Source organism: Anomaloglossus baeobatrachus, chromosome 6 (assembly GCF_048569485.1).
Source record: "Anomaloglossus baeobatrachus isolate aAnoBae1 chromosome 6, aAnoBae1.hap1, whole genome shotgun sequence".
Classification (NCBI taxonomy): domain Eukaryota; kingdom Metazoa; phylum Chordata; class Amphibia; order Anura; family Aromobatidae; genus Anomaloglossus; species Anomaloglossus baeobatrachus.
The window spans coordinates 436,870,021-436,893,307 of NC_134358.1; the positions used below are offsets into that span (position 1 = coordinate 436,870,021).

The window sequence follows — 23,287 nt, forward strand, 5'->3', positions numbered from 1 at the left end:
AGGTTGGACAGCTCATCAGAAGACCCAGGAAGGACCCAGTGATGGAAGCAGATGTGATCGGGCCAGTGAAGACCTCGGAGGGAGAGCAGATGGAGAGGGGGAGTGGGGAGACCGGAGAAGCAGAGGCAGAATGGGAACAGAATAGAGATCACAGCGGGGGGGGCAGATCGGTAGGGGGCAGATCGCGGCAGGGGGTAGATCGCAGCAGGAGGCAGATCGCAGCAGGGGGGCACATCGCGGCAGGGAGGCACATCGCGGCAGGGGGGCACATCGCAGCAGGGAGTCAGAACGCAGCAGGGGGCACATTGGCAGGGGGCAGATTGTGGCAGGGGCAGATCGAAGCAGGAGGCAGATCGCAGCAGGAGGCAGATCGCAGCAGGGGGGCACATCGGCAGTGGGGCACATCGTGGCAGGGGACAGATCGCAGCAGAAGGCAGATTGCAGCAGAGGGGCACATCATGGCAAGGGGGCCACATCGCAGCAGAAGGGCAGATCGCGGCGGGGGGCAGATCGGCAGGGGGCAGGGCCATCACGGAGCACGCAAGGGGCCATCACGGGGGCGCGCAGAGGCCATCAGGGGAAGCGCGCAATACTCAAGTGGGGCAGGAGCGGCGATCGGGCGGCGGCGTCAGCAGCGTCGGTGTGGTACTACAAGTACCAGCCAGTGCACGCCGCAAACATGCTGGGAGAGGGCTTCCCAGACCAATACAGGCCTGGGGAGGGCGGTCACCTCCAGATCAGACCGCCCCACTGCACGCTGATTGGAGCGATTGCACGTCATAGCACGATCACTCCAATCACTGCTGTAGGGGCTGGGGGGAGCCATGTTTGAGCTCCAGCTATGATGTGCTGCAGCTGCTGCGGCACCTCATAGCAGTATCTCACAGTATCGCACTGGTTCAGGCATTGTTATAGCCGAAACTAGTCCAATGTGGTTGGCGGTTCAGATTTGAACAGCCAATCACAACGATGTCGATGGGGGGGTCAAGCAAAGGTCTCCTGCTGTAAGAAACAGCAGGGGACATCATTTGAAAGCTGTTGCTATGGCCACAGCAAACAAATGAATTTTATGCAGTAAAGTTACGTCCCTGGTCGTTAAGTCACGTAAAAATAGGACGTAACTTTACTGCCCGCGGTCGTGAAGGGGTTAAGGAAAATAATATAATACATTGTACAAAAGCTTTTGATGGTGGTGACAGCTTCATGACGCCTACTAAATGGAGAAAATAGTGGCATTAATGGCTTAGGTGTGATTTTGGCCCATTTTTCCACACAAACACTCTTCATAGAAGAAGACCACAGAATCTTCAGAATTTGAAGGCTGAACTTTAGTTCCTTCCATAAATCTTCTATTGGATTCAGGTCAATTGATTGGCTGGGCCATTCTAGCAGTTATATTTTCTTTCTCTGAAAGCAATATAGATTTTCCTTTGATGTGTGTTTAGGATCATTGTCTTGCTGAAAAATGCACCCCTGTTTCATTTTCATCATCCTGATAGATGGCAGCAGATTTTTATCAAGAATGTCTTGGTACATTTGTCCATTCATCCTTCCTTCAATTATATGAAGTTTGCCAGTGCCGTATGCTGAAAAACAGCACCACACCATGATGTTGTCACCTCCAAACTTCATTATTGGTATAGTGTTTTTGGGGTGATATGCAGTGCCTTTTGGTATCATGACTTTCCATGGCTTTTTGCACCTCTTTTTCTTCATGTATTCAATACTTTTTCCCCGTCTTATTTCTCATGATTACACATGACTAAATGTATGGACATCTATGGTTTGATTTCTTTGCCTGTGTGGATTGGAGAGTTGTTACTGACATCTAGTGAGAAATTCATCTCAATGGCACCTTTAGAAATATATTTACTTAGAAAATTAGTTACATGTTCAATACTTATTTCACCAGCTGTATGTATCACCATATACTCAAAAAAGATACAAAAATATTGTTGTGACCTAACTACTATAATATTACAACAGATCTCAAAAATGTGCCACAATTGATTCATTAATAATTGAAATTCACAACATGTCAACTTATGTCACGCTTCGCAATGCAGTGCTTTTCCACAACAAGATCTATGTGGATTTTGTTCACAGCAAAAGAAAAACAAAAAACACTGCAGAATTGTCATTGTGAAAATACAGCACAGGACTGTATAAAGTGATGGCATTATGATCTGGAGGGTCCGCCCTATAGAACTGAACTGATCTTACGAATGAAGGTGCTCCTGCGCTGTTTGAGCTGTGTCGCCTATTCACTTAAATGTGCAGGGAATAATATAGGACGCAGAGCTTAAATACTGCTGCAGCTCTTTCATTCTCAGGATCGGCCCACGGTTATAAAGTTATGTTTTATCTTGGGACTAAACCTTGGATTCTGATCTCCATATAAGAATTTAAATTCATTAGTTCTATCTATTGTGCTTGAAAAAAGGGTACTAGTTTGGATAATTGTATCATAGATCAGATAAACTGATGCTTATTGTATTAAGCCCCCCATATACCTCTGATTACTGTCGGCTGAACGATGGTTCTACCAATCAACCGGACAGCATACAGTGCCTACAAGTAGTCTTCAACCCCCTGCAGATTTAGCAGGTTTGATAAGATGCAAATAAGTTAGAGCCTGCAAACTTCAAACAAGAGCAGGATTTATTAACAGATGCATAAATCTTACAAACCAACAAGTTATGTTGCTCAGTTAAATTTGAATAAATTTTCAACATAAAAGTGTGGGTCAATTATTATTCAACCCCTAGGTTTAATATTTTGTGGAATAACCCTTGTTTGCAATTACAGCTAATAATCGTCTTTTATAAGACCTGATCAGGCCGGCACAGGTCTCTGGAGTTATCTTGGCCCACTCCTCCATGCAGATCTTCTCCAAGTTATCTAGGTTCTTTGGGTGTCTCATGTGGACTTTAATCTTGAGCTCCTTCCACAAGTTTTCAATTGGGTTAAGGTCAGGAGACTGACTAGGCCACTGCAACACCTTGATTTTTTCCCTCTTGAACCAAGCCTTGGTTTTCTTGCCTGTGTGCTTTGGGTCGTTGTCTTGTTGGAAGATGAAATGACGACCCATCTTAAGATCCTTGATGAAGGAGTGGAGGTTCTTGGCCAAAATCTCCAGGTAGGCCGTGCTATCCATCTTCCCATGGATGCGGACCAGATGGCCAGGCCCCTTGGCTGAGAAACAGCCCCACAGCATGATGCTGCCACCACCATGCTTGACTGTAGGGATGGTATTCTTGTGGTCGTATGCAGTGCCATCCAGTCTCCAAACGTCACGTGTGTGGTTGGCACCAAAGATCTCGATCTTGGTCTCATCAGACCAGAGAACCTTGAACCAGTCTGTCTCAGAGTCCTCCAAGTGATCATGAGCAAACTGTAGACGAGCCTTGACATGACGCTTTGAAAGTAAAAGGTACCTTACGGGCTCGTCTGTAACGGAGACCATTGCGGTGGAGTACGTTACTTATGGTATTGACTGAAACCAATGTCCCCACTGCCATGAGATCTTCCCGGAGCTCCTTCCTTGTTGTCCTTGGGTTAGCCTTGACTCTTCGGACAAGCCTGGCCTCGGCACGGGTGGAAACTTTCAAAGGCTGTCCAGGCCGTGGAAGGCTAACAGTAGCTCCATAAGCCTTCCACTTCCGGATGATGCTCCCAACAGTGGAGACAGGTAGGCCCAACTCCTTGGAAAGGGTTTTGTACCCCTTGCCAGCCTTGTGACCCTCCATGATCTTGTCTCTGATGGCCTTGGAATGCTCCTTTGTCTTTCCCATGTTGACCAAGTATGAGTGCTGTTCACAAGTTTGGGGAGGGTCTTAATTAGTCAGAAAAGGCTGGAAAAAGAGATAATTAATCCAAACATGTGAAGCTCATTGTTCTTTGGGCCTGAAATACTTCTTAATACTTCAGGGGAACTAAACAGAATTCTTGTGGTTTGAGGGGTTGAATAATAAATGACCCTCTGAATAAACTTTTCACAATTTAAAAAAAAAATAAAAAAAGAAATAACATTCTTTTTTGCTGCAGTGCATTTCACACTTCCAGGCTGATCTACAGTCCAAATGTCACAATGCCAAGTTAATTCCGAATGTGTAAACCTGCTAAATCTTCAGGGGGTTGAATACTACTTGTAGGCACTGTATATCCCAGCCATCTCTCCCATACACTCTTGGCTTGCTCTTCCAAGCAATCCTGTATTCTCTGAGAGCCACCAACAGACATCTCTAACCTCTCAAAGAAAACTAAAATGTCAGCAGTCCAAAATCACACACACCAGACCTTTAACTTCCAATAATTATCTGTCCAGTGCCCCCACACAGCCGACATTAGTCTAATGTGTATGGTGGGACTAAAGACATATGACTTGTTTTCGAGGCTAAAAATGTAACCGGTACAAAAATCACAGCAATTTTTCAATAACACTTAATGCTTGAAGGGGCTTTTGGGGCAGAAAAAAAAAAGTCATACATCCATATTCTGTAAGTCCATAAAGAAAATCATATTTCTTTAAAAAAATAAATAAGAATAACCCTTATCCTAGTTCATCAGAGGATGCCTTCTCTTCCTGTTGTATGGCGTTTTCAGCACATTTTTAAGCAATATGATGAAACTCACACATCCCATGATGCCTCATCCATGTGTAGGCGATGCTTTGCACCAGGGCTGTGGAGTCAAAACTGTAACAATATACCAACTCTGGCTTCAAAATACAAATAATAAATAATACATAGAATGGTTTGTACTGAGTCCGTTCTCTGGGCCGTGTGCGCCCTCAGAGGAGATGTTATCAGTTTCTCTCTTTTTTGGGGGGTCTAGTGCGCTGTTTTATTTATTATTAGGAAAGTTTGGCCAATTTAATTATAAAGATATTATGCTCTATCAATCTACCATAAGCCCCTTGTTTATTAAGCAACTATATAAAATTTGATACTACTAAATATTAAGCACAAGTCATTTATCAGGGAATCGGAGTCTGCTTCTTCTGTGCCTGGCTCAAAATGTAATTTCTGCAACTGATTAGATGCCACTGATTGTCTGCATCTTATTATGGAGGCACGTGCATGAGAGTATTCATTTGTTGTCTTTTTCTCACCCTCATGGGTCAATTAGTAATGACAGTGGACAAGTCCTTGGCAGACAATTGGTACTGTTTACTGAACATGAATGGAAACTCAAAGTAGCGGCAGCATATAATTGATGATGTGCTGTGCATAGGGGGAGTGACATTAGAGCGGCGGACCCGTGCTGGACGGCTGTAATGTCACAATCACAGGAGAAAAAAAAAGTGTCCCTAAAATTGTGTGGCATCAATACAAATTCTTAAGCAAATAGTAATATTCTATGTAAATTAAAAAAAATAATGCCTTAATTACAGCTCTAAGTGCAAGGAAATTGGAAATTATACTCCTTTAGCTAAATACCATCTATATACTGGGAAATAAGAAAAGTATCAAGACAGACAGGACAGGTGCAATTAATGTACAGTGGAACCTTGGATTAAGAGTAACTTGGTTTAAGAGCGTTTTGCAAGACAAGCAAAGCTTTTTACAAATTTGTAACTTGGTTTAAGAGCAATGATTTTCAAGAAAAGCAAATACTCACCGTGTACACTTCCGGTTCTATTCTTTCACCGCACTCTGACCCGCTCTGAAGGTAAATTTCTGTACATATGTACTGTATACTGTATACAGTATACCATTATACAGTGCAGTATATACTATACAGCATGTCTATCAATTTGCATTTGTGGATACAGTATTGTACTTTCTTTCTGCTAACTAGGGCAGCACATTGCTTGTATTGTACCTCCCGCAAACCAACAATTCTATGGTAAGCTAATGTGCAGTTTAAGTTGCTTTGTTTTTTACTGTACAATATAAGTACACTGTAATCATTTTATTTGAATACAGTAAATTATATTGTATTACTGTAATAAGTTTGTATAAATGCAGTAAATATTTTTGGGTTGTGGAACCGGTCTGTGTTGTCTGTGTTTCAATTATTTCCCATGGGAAAATTTGTTTTGATGTAAGAGTAACTTGGTGTAAGAGCACTCTCCCGGAACCAATTATGCTCGTAATCCAAGGTTCCACTGTATTTGTAACCATAATTTACCATAATATTCGGACAGATGTATTGTGCTGTAACGCATCAGCAATATATGCACCTCCAACTGACGTTATCTCATTGCAGGCCAGACTACAGAGAAGATACAAGATGTGGATTATAGCATAAAGAATATTATAAAACTAGTTCAGACATAATTTAACCCCCTCCTTAAAGGGGTATTCCCACCTCCAAGATCCTATCCCAATATGTAGTAGATGTAACTTGGTCTACAACTGCCAGAAACGTCTGATTAAATATGAAGTTCTGTTTTTCTATTGGATCAAATATTTATTTTATGCAATAAAATACAAATTATTTAAGAATCATACAATGTGATTTTCTGATTTTTTTTTATTGTCTGTCACAGTTGAAATTTAGCCACGATAAAAATTACAGACCTCTCTATTCTTTGTTGGGAAAACTTGCAAAATCGACAGTGTATCAAACACTTATATTCCCCAATATACATCTAAAATTATCTCAAATTATGTTACTTGGCCTTAGAAACATCTGGTATGCTAGGTCATCATTTTTTGGGGAATTTCAAGGCTATTTAAAAGCACAGCCAGTCAGTTTGGTGTATATAATAAGATCGCCTGGAATTTTTAAATAGTGATTTATAAATTAAATATCTGTTTGTACATGAAACAAGCAATTATTGTAATAAATGTTGACAAAGAAAAGATTCTAAAAATCTTACTCAATAACTACGGTAGATTGCTGAACCGGAAACTGTGGCAGGAAGAAATACGACTAATGTCTGACTTCAAGTGTAGGTGATGAGAATATTACAACCATAAAACAATACTTAGGGATATTATTAACACCTACATACAAATCCCTCTACGCACACAATTTCCCACCCTTCTTTGAAGATCTCAAATCGACATTGGCTAAATGGGATTAGCTACTCCTATCTTTCTTTGGGAGGCTGGCCTCTATTAAGAGGTCGATTCTCTCAAAGTTCCTGTACCTACTAGAAACACTCCCCATAACGATTCCAAGATCGATGGTTCAGCGGCTCCAGATGTGGTTGAATAACTTTATTTGGGCCCATAAACAACATTGAATCACTCAGTCAGTGCTGTTGGCCCCTAGAGAAATGGGTGGTCAAGCCTTCCCAGATATGTGGAAATATTACATAGCCACACATTTAAGAAGCATTCAGGCCTGGACCAGTTTAGCTGCACCGAGTATATCGAGTGAAGTAGAGCGGACCTGGCTAGCCCCTACACACCCTAATGTCCTGCTGTGGACAACTTTAATAGATACTCAAAACACAGCCCTGCTAGGATCTATGGTGTTCACCAGACATATCTGGCAGATGGCCATAAAAGTCTGCCCACTCACCTCAGCCAAATCTTCACTGATGCCGTTTTTATATACACCTCCCCTAGAGGACAGCTCCACTAACCGAATAAGCAATCCATGGATCAAAGCCCGTCTTTTCCGTTTTGTGGACATACGAACACAATTCTACCTTTCTCAACCTTACAGGAGAGGTTTAGAATCCCTGTAGAAGCTTATTACACATATGTGCAGATACGTCACTTGGCTATATCCATGGTAAAATCTACTTCCTTTTCTAAGCTTACCCCATTTGAAGGCCTCTGCAGGCAGGGTGCCTCATCAAAGGGGCTGATCTCGTGCATATATGATATACTGACCTTACATGAGGAGATACGACATCCCTACATGACAAAATTGGAAACGTATTTGGGAAGAGAGATACCGAAACCGGTATGGCGGATCATCTGGGAAAGAGCAGCAAGGACTTTTTTGTGTACCCATGCAAAAACAGAATCAATATAAAATTTTGATGCATTGGTACCATATCCTAGAAGTCCTTGGCAGGTTCTTTCTTGGTGTTGGTTCATAATTTTCTTGGGTGCAGGGTTGCTTTGGATCCTTTTAATTACCTTCTTAATGTCCCACGCCTGGGGATTTCAAAAGATTCAGCCAGGTGGTTGCTCCATATGTGGACTTTGGCGAAGTGCTTGATAGTTTCATTTTAGAAAAAGACTCTTCCTCGCACTCTCCCGGAACTGGAGTCGAGGATCCGAGAAACAAGGCGGATATAATACATCACAGCTTTCATCAAAAACCAACTGGACAAATTCCAGAGTATATGGACGCCTTGGGACCTCTATGTTGAGAATTGACAACTGGGCATCGGGGAAGAAGGGAAGTGAGGAAAAAAAATATGGTATGTGTCTGGCAAACCTTCCCTACCCTATCATCTTCCCATATGTTTTTTCCTCCCTGGTGTCTTGTCTGCTATTGTTGAAGTGATTTGAAATGTAACTTTGAATTTATATGAAATATTCTTTAATAAATAAACAGATAAAAAAAAAGAATCTCATAAAACAAACCTCAGATCTTTCAGGCAGGGATGGCTTCTTATTGCTTCTGCAAATGCCTGTGCCCCTTCATCACCAATGCGATTTCCCCACATCCTGCAAATACATTCAATGGTTTCTTGAAAGTCAGCAGATTATCAATGAAGTAGTCTTATACTAATAATGTCATAGATATTAGACGTTTGTCAGTAGATCCAGCTAATGCTAATGTTTGCATGAGGGCCACCCCAATATTCCCAATAGTACAGTATAGTATAAACAACTACAACTGTATAAAAACTATGGAGTAAGTTTGGCAGTCCCCTTAATGTGAAAATCATTTTTTCATAAAAATTGTAATGATCACCTATCCAATGGCGAAATGATCACTGTATTATTGCTGCAGTTCCAACTGTTGAGACTAAAGATGGAAGAAGGGTGCGCAGGACTATAGTCCATCAGGCAGGTCAGAAATCTATGACCGTTGGCCAGGAGACCTGTGAATCTCCCTACCTCCAGTCATTACTAATGTTGAGCAAGTGTGCTCACCACTGCTCCATATGCGATCAAGCATTGGGCTGCTTGGGTACTTGCGGTGCCTGACCAAGTATTGCTAGTGCTCAGATGTTTAGTCTGTGAAACAATGACTAAAACGCACAAGCTCGCTTCAATGCACGATGTGAACAGGCACCACCATATTGAGAGCCATTCGCAGTCTCTGAATGGCTCTTACTAGGGTTAAAACAACGTTTTCAAATGTAGTGTGTCTAAACAAAAAAAATAATCCCACGTTCCCTCCCCTGGAAATGCTCTGCATAGGGCTGTATGTGGGTGGAAAACCAAACTGCGCAATCATTGACTTCCATAATACTCCTTACTCGAGTCAAGCACTTTCAGAGCGTCTGACCTGCTCGATTCAAGTAACGAGCACCAGAGTATTTTAGTATTTAGACAACAGAAATCATTACCAGTTCTTTGATTAGCTACGCTGACTAACATCCTTACTGCAGTGAGGTGTGCCAGCCCAGCTAATCAAAAGATGGGCCAGAAATGGTGGGAGGTAAGAGTTTCACTTGCCTTCCATCCGATGGTCACAGATAACTGATTTGGCAGATGGACCAGAATCTTGCGAATCAATCCTCCCATGTTTGAGACCCCCGATTGATCCTAAGCTGCAAGTCTCAAAGTTTTCCATATTAATGGTACAGTAGGGTAAAGGTTTGACCCACAATCTCAATCTCTTCTATAGATGTTAATAGAACAGTGTTCAGTGAGTCCCAAAAAAGTGAATGGAGTGGTATTCACGCCTGTGCACCAAGCTCCACTCACACAGGGGACATTGGGAGCCCCATTGTTCAGATCCGTTGGGGGTCTCAGTAATCACCCCCCGCCTCCCCCCGAGTGATTATATACTTGGATAAGTGATACATTTAGCTAAATTTAGCTGAAAAACCCCCTTGAAGCAAAACTTGCTCTTAATCTTGTAACAGATATATTAAAGCTATCAGAAAATTGTATTGATAGAAGAACATCACAGCAACAGAATCAGAGATTTCTAACAGTAGAAACCAATGGCATTTTTTTTTTTTTTTAACAATTATGGTGTAGAACATGGTTAGGCCGGTTTCACATTTGCGTCGTTTTGATGGAAACGGAACCCAGCACAGATGCAGTCCAGTTCATTTATTTACAGTGGAAGCACGACACCATGTGGACACATGTGGTTGTGTATGAAGCACACAACCGCATGGTGTCGCGCTTTCACTGTAAATAAATGAACTGTACTGCATCTGTGCTGGGTTCTGTTTCCATCAAAACAACGCAAATGTGAAACTGGCCTAACTTTGTGATTAAGATTTTAATTTGTGATCAAATACAGCAGCCGATTCAATAAGAGTAACCGTTCCACCCCCATAAACACCCCCCAAAAAATGCTTTTTATGCGTTATGCAGAGGTAAATTATCTTCTATGTACTATATAGTGTATTACCACTGTGCATGCCAAGCTGTCTATCTCTCTATACCACTTGGTTAAAAATCTTTACACATGTGGGACATATTTAAGTTTTAAGATGTAAAGCTGAACACCATAACAAACACAACATTTTCAAACATATTTTTTGTAGATTTGTAAAATGATTTTTTTTTTCAATTTATAGAAAGCTTTTATTACCCCACATCACGAATGCTGGTGCTCCTTTGTAACGCTTCTGCAATACGTTTTCCACCCTCACCAGTAAATCGATTGTACCCCAACCTGCCCAAACAGCAAATAGTAAAATTCTGCGTCAGATAAAAATTCAATAACATTTTAGCCACATGTATTATATATGCATTAGAATACATTCCAGAGAGACTAAAATATATTTGTAAATATCCCAAAAATTTCAGTACAGAATATCATCTAATCAAAACATGCACTTTAGACATAGCAAAGATATTTTCTTGAATTTTTTATTTTTATTTATTTATTATTTTTTTTTTTTTTTTTAAATCCCCAAGCTATGACTTGCCTAATTTGGACACATCATACAAAGAGAGCAATCACTGGAGAAAGCCATCATAGTCAGAAGAACAGAAAGAACAAGGCAAAGAGGAAGACCAGCAACCTGATAGGCTTGATAAGGAAGAAAAAAAAAAAAAGGTAGCCAACTCACCATATAGTGAAACCCAGGATTCAGTCACATTATCCACAAAGAACATGCCCTGAAGAGAACATGGCATGCCAAAGAACATGGCATGAAGAGGGGAAATTGGGCAAACTGCCCATAAGGGTCCACCAACCCTCATTTTGAATTCATTCAAACAATTGAACATCACCAATAATGCAGTATATTCACAACATGCTGCTTGATGAGAGTACAGAGAGATTGTCCTTGTACTGTGCCTCGGCTAAAGGCAGGGTGCTACCAAGGAATGCACTTATTTATCCTTTATTAGTTTTTGTCCTTGTAATTTCGAATAAGAGCTAGTTGACAACACAAACTACTTGAGGCAAACGTTCAAGAAACACACCACCATCATGAAGACCTAAACCTGTGCTATTACAGATAAAGTACCTGGATATGATTACACATACACCCCACCCCCAGTAAAAAAAATAAAAGGAGGTTCTCAGATGCTACTTAATGCTGTTTCCAGAGGCTTCCAGCAATGATAAAGCCCTGCTCTTATTGAAGGGGATATTGAACCAGTTCACAGGACACTCCCAGTTGATGTAAGAGACATTTACAGTTTGGTCCAGAAATATTTCAACAATATGACGATGTGAGATGGGATAACTGGGGGCTGGGGCTCCTAAACTTGACCTCAGGCTAGCTGTCCCTGATCCCAGAGATATGTCTAAGGGTGATGAATTCTGGGTTCCCTTCCTTGCCCTGCTCCTACACAGCCCTGATCTTCTACCCTCTCTTCCTCACCCCAGGAGAGGGCCGGGACAGGAGTGGTAGAACCCACAGATAAGGACAAACAAGGGAAACCAAAACTTGATCACACAGCATGCTCACACAGAGTTATTAGACAAGTGATAAGGAGGAAAATAAGAGCACGGGGGAAACAATGAGGTTGCTACCATTTTTCTATACAGCAGTCTCCTCACTTCATGGACTCTGAAGTAATCGGACAATTTTACTTTACCATAAATAAAACGTTCATATTGAAACCTTTGCAGAGAATCCTTTTTTAGGCAATAACTGCCAAAGTCTGGAAGCAGTGGACGTCATGAAACACTGGTGATATTTTGCCAGGCCTTATGCAGCTCAGTTAAGTTGCTGCTTATTTGTGACTATCCGTCTTCAGTTTTGACTCGAACATTGCAGAATATTCCACTTTTTTTAAATCAGATAATTTTTTTTATTGAACATTTTTGATACAGATAAACAAACCGTATACACCCAAGTATACAAAATATTCCCCATTCCACCCCCCTCCCCCAATCCAAACACGTTCCCTTACCGACTTTGCATACAATATATTTCTCTGTACCGTTATCTTATATGTAGCTAGGCATAGATCATTGACCACTAGTACATTAATTGACTGAGGCGTATACAATCAGCCTTCATACTTCAACTAGTTCCGGAGAAGACAGGCTGGAACAGGCCACCAGCAGGGCTCTAGCCCATGTCAGCATCGCCGGGGTCAAATTTGGAGTGTCAAGCCACGGAGCCCATATGTCTTTAAATTTCTTATATGCCCTCCTTTTCTGGTAGACATATTTCTCAAGTCTGAGTGTATGATTTACTTTCTCAATCAGCTCTTTAGTATCTGGGGCCTTACTATTTTTCCAATATAGTGCTATGACCTTCTGTGCTATATTCCACTTCTTTAGCGTTAAAAAATTCTGTGTTGCTTTCACAGTATGTTTTGGGATCATTGTCCATCTGTAGTGTGAAAAACCTTCCAATCAACCTTGCTGCATTTGGTTGAATCTGAGCAGAACGTATCGCCTTGTACACTTCAGAATTCATCCAGATGCTTCTATTTTCACTGGAAGCCATGTATGCCCGGCCATCACACTGCCTCCACCATGTGTTACAAAGGATGTGGTGTATTTTGGATAATGAGCCGTGTCAGGAAAAACCTTCAGATAGATTCCGTTTATGAAAATCATGCTGATAACAAAAGAATATAAGAAAATACATAAATAAAATATTCTGCATACTTACTTCAAGTGCATTAACAATGGACATTCTAGAATGATTTTTGCTACATGCTTGGCTCCATGATCTGTTATTAGATTTTTGTACAAACTACAAATAAAGAAAAATAAAAAGTTTACACTTAAGTTTTCAACTATTACTAATTATATATCTTGTTCGTAAGTGAAATTTCTCTTTCTTAACATTTAAAAGGCAACACAGAGTATGGTTCAATTCTATTGCCCCAGAGATATGGAGGACCGTAACTTGCAGCAAAATCAGAATGGACAGAGCAACAACCAAAGTAATGTAAAGGTTTATTCCCAAACTTAAAAAATGGGTGTTTCTGGATTGTACTAATATTTTTTTTTATATTATTCAGTGAGAATGCCAGTGAGAATAGAAAGACATATTGCTTTGTTCTGGGAACAAAAAAAAAAAAAAAAAAAAAATCGACCTGCCAACGAACTTCATCTAAATTGCATAATTTTTTTAAACAAACTTAAAAAGTTTAGCTGCATTCCCTTTACTTAAGAACAAATTGTCTATAGTGTCACCTCTGGTTCTGTTCCTGAAGAACTTACCTATAGAATCGACTAAAGGGTGCTTTACACGCTGCAACATCGCTAGCGATCTCGTTAGCGATGTGACACGCCAGATCGCAGATGCGATCTGCCGAGATCGCACGTGACCGGCACTATAAAAACGACCGGATCGCATCTGCGATCTGGCGTGTCACATCGCTAACGAGATTGCTAGCGATGTCGCAGAGTGTAAAGCACCCTTAAGAACATTCTAGCTTATGAGATCCTCTATTTAGACGCAATGTAGCCCCATGGATGGCTTCAGTTACTTGGGTTCCCCATCTTTGACTTGTAATATATTTTTTTTTAGTGCTCCCCAACATTAGTAGCGCAATCTGCAGGCAAGGGCTGATCAGCAACCATAGCAAATAGGATGACTATACTTAGAATGAGATACTTTTCCAAAACATTTGCTGGATTGAGAACATTTCTAGAAACATTTTTGCCAGTGTCAAATATTCCAAAAAGGAAAAGTGTCCAGCAACCACATGAAGAAGGTTTAATAAGTAAAAGACTTTATTTTCATCCCATAGAAAATTTTAAAAACATGTGTAGACAAAGTTCTATGTGTTTCAAGCGGAAACACCGCTCTTATGATCATGATTAAGAGCGGTGTTTCCACTTGACGCACATAGACCTTTGCTTACACATGTTTTTAAATTTTTCTATGGATGAAAATAAAACTTTTTGCTAATTGAATCTTCTGCCTGTGGATGCTTGTAATATTTCCTTTTTGTTTCATCATGTTTGCCTAGTGGCCATTCCAGGGTTTCCGTACCCTTATTGAATTTAGCACCGGGTGAGCTGGTCTATTCCATTTTGTTGATTCACATTTTCCAGACTATGGTTGGTTTGTTTGTTTGTTTGTTTGGTTAAGACTCTGTTCAGTTTTCTTTTTTACCTATCGGTTACGGTCCTTAATGTGAGCAAGGCCACACAATAGACTACAGAAAGGCATAAGGGGGAAGTATACAATATTAGACTAGTGGTTTTGTTACTGTGTATGTCACCCGCAAGTTTCCAAACAGTTAACTCGTCAAGGCATATGTAGCACCCCTGAACTCCTCAGGGCACTACTATTTATTGCAGGGCCTATACCCAGGGACCTGGAAGACCAGTGCCGGTACCACCTAAACAGATAACATCCCCAGTTTCCCACTCCCAATTAAGGATGACTGAGTAGTCCGGGACCCAATGGATGTCCATCCAGAGGTGGAGCCAGTCCAGTCCACTAGCCGACAACCCGGAGGGAGGGGACAGACAGAAGAGGGAGTCCGTTCGTGATAGTCGAAGGGAACGGACGTGTCTCCAGACGGGGTCGTGTAGCAGTGACCTAGGTGGTGAAAGAGAGTGGTTGCCAGGGAGTATACAGCCAGGTACCCATGGAACCAGACACCGACGGGCCACAGGGCCGTAGGTCAGGCTACAGCTTCAGGCAACCTGAGAAAAACCTGCACAGTGAGGGGACCTTCACGGACCTCACTGACCCAAGAATCCGTGGGCACCAGCAGTAAAGATAGAGCCAGGGACCAGAACGGAACACCGACCCTACAGGGTTCGCACTGCCCGCCGTACAGACGAGAGACCGCCAACAGACAGTAAGGGACCCACAAACGCTCCAACTACGGGGTCCCATCAACCAGTGAGAAGTGCCGGAGAAAGAGACTACCAAGTCACCACACCGGCACTAGGACAAAAGAGACCAGGGGTCTGAACCAGCAGTCCTCAGTGCCTCAACTCAATACCACCGTGAGTAAAAACAGAAGTTGCACTGCATCCCCATTGTGTGGTCACCCTTCTTTCTGCGCCGGATCCCACCATTCACTCCCTGGGGCCTGGCCCTACTTGCGGAGGGCCTAACATACAGGCTGCTATCACCATCAGCCCCAGTGATAACAGACTGTGCAGCGGCAGTTCCATCACCATAACCGCAACCCGCAAGTGGCGTCACAATATAAACTCTTTCATCTCCCCTGTACATATTTCCCTTTAAAAAGTGACCCCCAGGGTCACGGAACCGGGCATCGGCCGTTACACAACCGTGACACAGCATCCCTGTACATATACGGCCTGGGACTGAGTACCCCATAGCTCTGTGGCATCACACATAGACTCCACAAAATCTATAAAAAGGTATCTTTCATCAATATGTTATAAGATCCTTTAAGTCCTGTTGAGAGGTGGGTCCTCCATGGATCACACTTCTCTGCTCACTAATGCGCAATCGGAATTTGGAGACCGTAACATCTTGAGGTCTTTGTCCTGTTCCTCATTTCAGAACAATTTTTCAAGTGTGACAAAGCACATAATCCTGCTCAAAGAGGCCTCTTAAATTAAGGAATACTGTTGCCATAAAGATATGTCATGGGTCTCCACCACTGACTAGGTAGGTGTCAAGTCACATCAACATAAATGCCTGGTTCCAAGGTTTCCTTGCAGAACTCAGAGTATGGTGCATCACATTGCCATCTGTGTAACAGGTGAAATGCAATGTGTGTGTTGGATCTTTTCTATTTCAGCCAGCATGTACATTTTCAGCAATTTACGAAGCAGTATCTCTTCCATGGGATTAAAGACGATGAGCTGGCTTTTGCTCTCTTTGTGCATTAATAAAGCTTTAGTGCTTATGACCCTGCTGACAGTCCACTTTTGGCAAGTTCTAATCACTACATACCAGGAAACACCCCCAAATAACTATTTTAGAAATGCTGTGACCTAGTCAATCTCAGTTAGACTCTTTTCAATGTCTCATACATCCTTATATTTCTGTTTACAACACAGTGGCCCTGATTCATCAAGACTGATGATGTTCACGCCAATCTTGATGAAAGGGAATATTGGAGTCAGATGCTACTTATTCATATTCATTCTAAATGAATCAAGAGCATCTGACAAGTGATGAGTGGCATGCATCTCTGACGTCATGAATTATATGGGTTGTGACAACACGCCCCAGCTCTGGCCATATTAGTGGAGCTGGACGAAACTGGGGTGAAAACGGAAAAACTTTCAAACTGTTTGCTCAGCTCAGCACTGCAGAATTGCAACTTTTCGAGACGATTTATGCCAGAATTCTGGTGTAATTGCTTTGATGATTTGGGATTAAAAACTTCAAGAATATAGTGGAGATTCCTTAAGGGGTTTACACCAGAAAGATGGTGTAAACATCTTAGATACAAATACTTAAGAGCAACTCAGAAGTTGCTCAAAATTATAATTTATAAAAAGTGAAAGCTGCACACCAAATTCGGAGAAATATGAATAAGCATAACTGCTCTATGATACATAAAGAATGAAAAATACAATTAGCCATATGAAAAATTGGAAAAACTGAAAATATGACATTGCATGACTGCTAAGGATTAATTGAAAAAAAGATATTTTGCTAATGTATTGATCAATTCATTACTACCCGATAACCACTTTACGGTAATCTCTTATTTATCGGGTCCCTAACCAAATGTTACCTCTATATGCGGTTAAAACCTGCTTGTGTGAAAAAAAAAAAAATTATAATGACTTGCCAGTCCCCGTTAACTACACCAATATGGACTTCGCATAGGTGGGAGATTGCATGGTCCTACATCTGTCAAATTGATCATAATTTAAGCGCTGATATGGCAAAACCTCCTCAAATGGCAAAGATTTCTGGCAGCGGCGCACACTGGGTAACAGACACTTGACACTTAAAGGAAAACTGTCAGGTCCCCTGCACCCCCAGAACCACCAGCAGCTGTGTGTACCTACCTAAATTCCCTGCCTAACAGCCCCTTTATTACATTGGACACGTAAACAGATCTTTAAAAAAAAGTATTTCTAAAGTCCGTTTATGATATGCAAATGACCCTTTTACTGGTCAATAGGGCATTAGTTTCCCAGACTAGTCAGCCCACCTAGCATGATACCACTCTCCCACTCTTTTGTGTAGAGTGTACATGAGCCATCTTATGATTTCGGCAACTGACTTTGGCGTGTAAGTGATGAGCAGCGAATGATGTCACTGCCATGAGCTTCCAATCTCACGCAGACCAAAGGATGGAGCAAGTTTGTCACAGCAGGAAGCCGGCGGCTGCAGGAGGAGGGAATATTCATTTCCATATTAAAGATAAATGAATATTCACTGCACCCCAATCCCACAATCCCATCCCACTCTTGGCGGCAGCGTCAGTTATAGTAAAAATCTTCACAGTTATTATCCTTCACGGACCTTGGTGCCAAGAGGTGGGTGGGATTATGGGCATGGGGAGCAGTCAGTGAATATTTATTTAGCTTTAATGTAGAAATGAATATTCACTGCTCCTGCAGCCGCCGGCTTCCTGCAGCGGCGACTCTGCTCCTGCCACCTGTGACCCTGCTTCACCGCCCTCCTGTGGACAAGGTACATTCAGACTACCAAATTTTGGGGAAAAATGTGTTTTATAGTCCAATTAAATACGGTATATAACATTTATTCATAATCAACCTACATCACGTTACAGGGATCTGCACATGTAACCCAAGATAAAGAAATAAAATGATACTTGCCCAAGAAATTTGATGATTTTATGTTTGGTTAGCTCTTCAGCCAAAACTTTGACACCTTCATCTGTGATCTGATTCACACTTAACCTGTTATCCAAGTAAAACAAGATAAAATATTGAAGTGATGCAAATTAGCCCAGAATATGATTTAGCACTTTAAGAACATGGCATATTTGGAATAAGTAAATGATTGATTAAATTATATGTTAAATATTACTCTCGTCACGTGCTGCACAAACGAAGTGTTAACTTTATACTGTGGGTCAATACCATTATTGAGATACCCAGTTTATATTGATTTTTTTATGTTTCACTACTTTTGCGTGTATATACTTAAAGTGAGCTGGAAAATGAATTATCAAAATATACGAGCCTGTGAGCCACTGATTTTTACTGTAAAATGCTAATAATTAATTCCATGCAATAAGTATGTCAATACACCTAAAGGTTATATCCTCCATTGCAGCCACTTGTTTGTGATATGAACAGAGCCTAAGGCTACTTTCACACATCCTGTTTTTTGCTCTGCGGCACAATACGGTGTTCTGCAGAAAAACCGCAACCGTTTTTTTTTACGCCGGTTGCGCTTTTTTTTGCATAGACTTACATTAGTGCCGTATTGTGCCGCAGGGGCTTGCGTTCAGTCCGTTTTTTGCCGCATGCGGCAGATTTAGCCGATGCCGCGGCCGGATCGAACGTTCCCTGCAACGTTTTTTGCTCCGGCAAAAAAAAACCGCATTGCGCCGCATCCGGCCGCTGCGGCGCATTTTTCAATGCATACCTATGGAGGCCGGATGCGTCGCAATGCGGAAAAAACGCATCCGGTCGCCGCATGCGTTTTTTTCCACTGCGCATGCTCAGTAGCATGCCGCAACCGGAAAAAAATGGACGGGCTGCATGTAAAAACTTATGCAAAGGATGCGGTGTTTTCGCCGCATCCGTTGCATAGTTTTCACAGCCGGATTGAGCCGCAGTGCTCAAACCGGATGTGTGAAAGTAGCCCTATTCAGTTTGTAGATGTCAAAACCTAATTTTTTGCATTCACACCCATCACACGCAATAAATGCATTTACAATGTCCGACTGTGATTGATCGCCGATTGACTACAGTACATTCAAACCAACTGTCAGTCATTAAATAGCCTGTTTAGATAGACCGTATTGTTAATATAATCAATTTGTGCGCATAGATGTGCTGTCGAGAACGAAGATTTTTAGACAACCTTGAAAATGATTTCCCCCAACCAAGGAGCATTTTGCTCTGTCGTGACACCAGTGGCCTATTTAGACAGATCAATAATCAAGAAATGTTCATTCCTGGGAACACTTGATCCTGACTACACTGGTCAACAACAAGATTGCATTTGGTTTGTAATATACCAAATCAATGTATTTTTGCCTCCAGATTCCAAATATACCTTCAGAAATGGTGTATCACGTAAATTTTATAGATATTGCAGATTTTTTAAATGTATTTTGTGTACTTGCTTAGGTCACCGCAATCCTTCTTTTCTTTTTTTTGTTTACAATTAATTGAATCAGCATGTCATAGTATTCATTTTGGTGTAACATCCAGTGTAAAAAACTATAAACAGTCACCAGGGGGCAGGCGTCCTATATGATTGATATTCCGTAATGTGATTTAGCGGGCTTCCGTGGTATTGCTCAATGAAATGGTATTGCGCATTGATATGTAAAGCTTGGGAATGAGTGAAATGCCTGAACGGTATATAAATGTGTAATCAGAGTTCTGGTGTATTTCTTAGCGTTGGTGAGACCCATTTAAAATTCTTGTCTTAAATAATTACAGAGAAATAGCAAAATGGCAAGTGTTCAACGTTGTCGTTGTTGTGCAAACCATCCTGATAACTTCTGCTTTGTGTACGGAAAGTTTACAACAAGAGCAAACAAAAACAAAATTGTGAAATATAAAGATCATGAATGGCAGATTTGCTGTGATTTAAAAGTTGTTGCTCTGCTTTTAGGTTTACAGGGTGGTTTTACTAAATTCTACAGCTTTTTGTGTCTGTGGGACAGCCGTGACCCCAAAAACCACTACACAGTCAAGGAATGGCCTGTGAGGAAATTGCACATTCCTGGAAAAGAAAATGTCAAATATATCCCACTGGTTGATCCAAGCAAAATAATTCTGCCGTCTCTACATATAAAGCTGGGGTTGATCAAGAACTTTGTAAAAGCTCTTGATAAAGACGGTCAGGCTTTCAATCATTTGGTTGCTATGTTTCCAAAATTGAGTACAGCTAAGTTAAAGGAAGGCATATTCATTGGACCTCAAATCAGGAAATTGCTAAAAGATGAAACGTTTGAGTCAAAACTCAAGAAGCATGAGTCATCTGCTTGGTCCTCGTTCATAGCAATTGTTGATGGCTTCTTGGGTAACAATAAAGATGATGACTATGTTTCCATAGGCAATGAGTAATTGCAAAAATACAAAGAAATGGGCTGTAAAATGTCATTGAAAATTCATTTTTTACATTCACACCTTGACTTTTTTTCCAGAAAACTTGGGTTCTGTTAGTGACGAAAAGGTGAGAATTTTAAACAGGACATTCTTACCATGGAGAAATGCTACCAAGGACGCTGGAATCCTGCAATGATAGGCGACTACTGCTGGCTGTTGTGTAGGGAAACAGATGAGGCTACATACAAAAGGAAAGTCTCATCAGCCCATTTTGCCCAAGCAACATAACATTAGAATTTGGATTTTGATAGCAATTAAGCTGAAAGTGTACAATTTAAGTGCTATTGCTATTATTCTGACTTTATGAGTCATCATTACAACTTTATGACATTGATAGTGTAGCTTTTAAGTAGGCTTAATAGCTTCTGATCGTCTTTCTTAAAATGCTGTCTATCTATTAAATGTGACGTGATAGAAAGAATCCGACTTTTCCGCTGAAATCTGCACCCAAAAATTAGTTAAAATCACCCATTTTCAAACCAGATACAGAAACAAATTTATTTTTTTTTTGTTGACCAGTGTTATCAGTCACTGTAAATGCACCTAATGCCCCCATGCACAATATAGTTAGGTCCAAAAATATTTGGACAATGACTGGATCGTCTTGATGCCACAAGTTTGTTTTTTAAAAAAAAAAAAAAAAAGGAAACAACTGAGATGCAATTGAAGTGTAGACTTTCAAGTTTAATTAAAGGGCTTGAACGAAAATATCCTGTGAAACGGTTAGGAATTGAAACCATTTTAGTACAAAGCCTTCTTATTTCAGGGGCTCAAAAGTAACTGGATAAATTTATTTTACCATAAATAAAATGTTTGTTGAAAACTTCATAGGGGATTCTTTAACGGCAATAACTTCCTTAAGTCTGAAAGCCATGGACGTCACCAAACACTGGGTTTCCTCCTTTATGATGCTTTGCCACCCTTTACTGCAGCTGACCTCAGTTGTTGCTTGTATGTGGGTCTTTCTGCCTTACGTTTTGTCTTAAGCATGTGACATGCTGTTCCATGGGGCTTAGATCTGGTGATTAACTCGGCCACTGCAGAATATTTTGCTTATTTGCCTTAAACTCCTGGGTTGCTATAGCAGTATGTGATTATCAATTTGTACTGTGAAGCACCATCAAATCAATCTATTCCCTGGGGCAGGTGGTGATGGCGCAGCTGAGGTGTTCTTGCTCCCCACAGGTGGAGCGGGACCCCAGGGCAACCGTTGGAAAGTCTATTTTGGGAACTCGGTGGACTTCAGGGTGCAAGGTCGGGTTACGGACAATACCGGACAAACACAGCAGTTTCTCTACCTCCTCCCTTTTACTCCATAACAATCGGTGAAGTCCCGGAAAACCCGTACAGGTGATGGTAGCAATCCGGTTTGCCTGGAAGCAGTTGGGGGTATCTCCATGGCCAGATGAATATTGAGGCCTTCTCACTACGCTCTCCTTCTCTCCTACAGGACCCCGCTGCGTTAGTCAAACGGAGGCACTCTCTGTTGGGACTTGTGGTACTACCCTTTACCCGTATGGTAGGCTGCGTGGGCCTTCTCAGGTGCCGCTCTGCTGGCCGCGGCTCCGGGTCCCTGATGTGCGGCTGTACCTTTTGGGTTGTTGTGGGGCCAGGAGACTTGCAGTCCTCCTGCCCTTCGGATTTGGTTACCGGGACTTGAGTACCCCGGGCAACCATGGATTCCGATGTCCGGTCTTTAGTGTTTTCTTCTGAGGTGAGCCGGTCCAGCTCCGCTCCCCAGAATCTTCCTCCCGTGCCTCTCTGCAGACCTCGCTTTTCTGAGCTCGGCTATCATAGCCCCAGACCCAAGCTCGCTTGTCCGCACTCCTCGAGCTCCTCTCTCTTCAACGGTCAGCGCCCTACTGTCACTCCTATAACTCCTCCCCCAGGTCAGAGCTTCTGGGAAACTCCCCAGTACACCAGGTTTAGAGCTCCCTCTGCTGGCCTGGAGTAGGAACTGTGTTGAAATTAGGTACTACTGGCCAAGGGACTCCCCCCTCTTGCTTCCAGGCTTAGTATTAACCCTTGTGGGGCAACACTACTGTGGCAACCAGACCACTGGGGTGCCACACACGCACCCGTACAAGTCAGGTGTGAGTGAAACATTGGACTGAACTCAGATGACATCCTAGTGCAGTCTGATATATGCAGCGACAGGCAATGGAGAAGATGGAGAGATTATTCTATCCTTCTCCTCACCTGTGTGCAGATTCTTGCATGCAAGAAAATCAGAGCACAGTAGAATGATACTTGGCTCACGCTTCCAGCAGAGTTTGAGCCGTGTGTTACTAGCATATAGCATCCGATTCTCTTGTATTGGATGGTATACACTAGGGTATATGCTAATGTTACTCCGGCATTAACATAAACTTAGATACTGAATCACCTACTTCCTGGAAAGTGTTCTTCACTTGGGTGGATATTGTGAAAGGGTTTTTCTTCATCATGGAAAGCATTCATGCGATCATCACTACTGTTGTCTTATGTGGATGTCCAGGCCTAATTGAGTTCCCAAGCTCACTAGTGTGCTCTTTTTTTTTGGCAGGCTGTACCAAACATTTGATTTGGCCACTCCTAACTTTTCTGCTATTTC

At 41.8% G+C, this 23,287-nt stretch overlaps 1 protein-coding gene across 2 annotated transcripts in view; it reads right to left on the bottom strand.

Moving 5' to 3' along the window:
- NOD1 (nucleotide binding oligomerization domain containing 1) overlaps positions 1-23,287 on the bottom strand; it is a 126,264-nt gene that overhangs the window by 17,937 nt on the left and 85,040 nt on the right. Inside the window, exons 5-9 of one of the 2 annotated variants that reach the window (XM_075316634.1) lie at positions 18,217-18,300; positions 13,136-13,219; positions 10,642-10,725; positions 8,502-8,585; positions 6,136-6,219 (exon numbers count right to left, since the gene is read on the bottom strand). In XM_075316634.1, coding sequence (XP_075172749.1) covers positions 6,136-6,219; positions 8,502-8,585; positions 10,642-10,725; positions 13,136-13,219; positions 18,217-18,300 — 420 coding nt within the window. The remainder of the gene's footprint in view (positions 1-6,135; positions 6,220-8,501; positions 8,586-10,641; positions 10,726-13,135; positions 13,220-18,216; positions 18,301-23,287) is intronic. The other variant, XM_075316635.1, reaches the window with a different exon arrangement.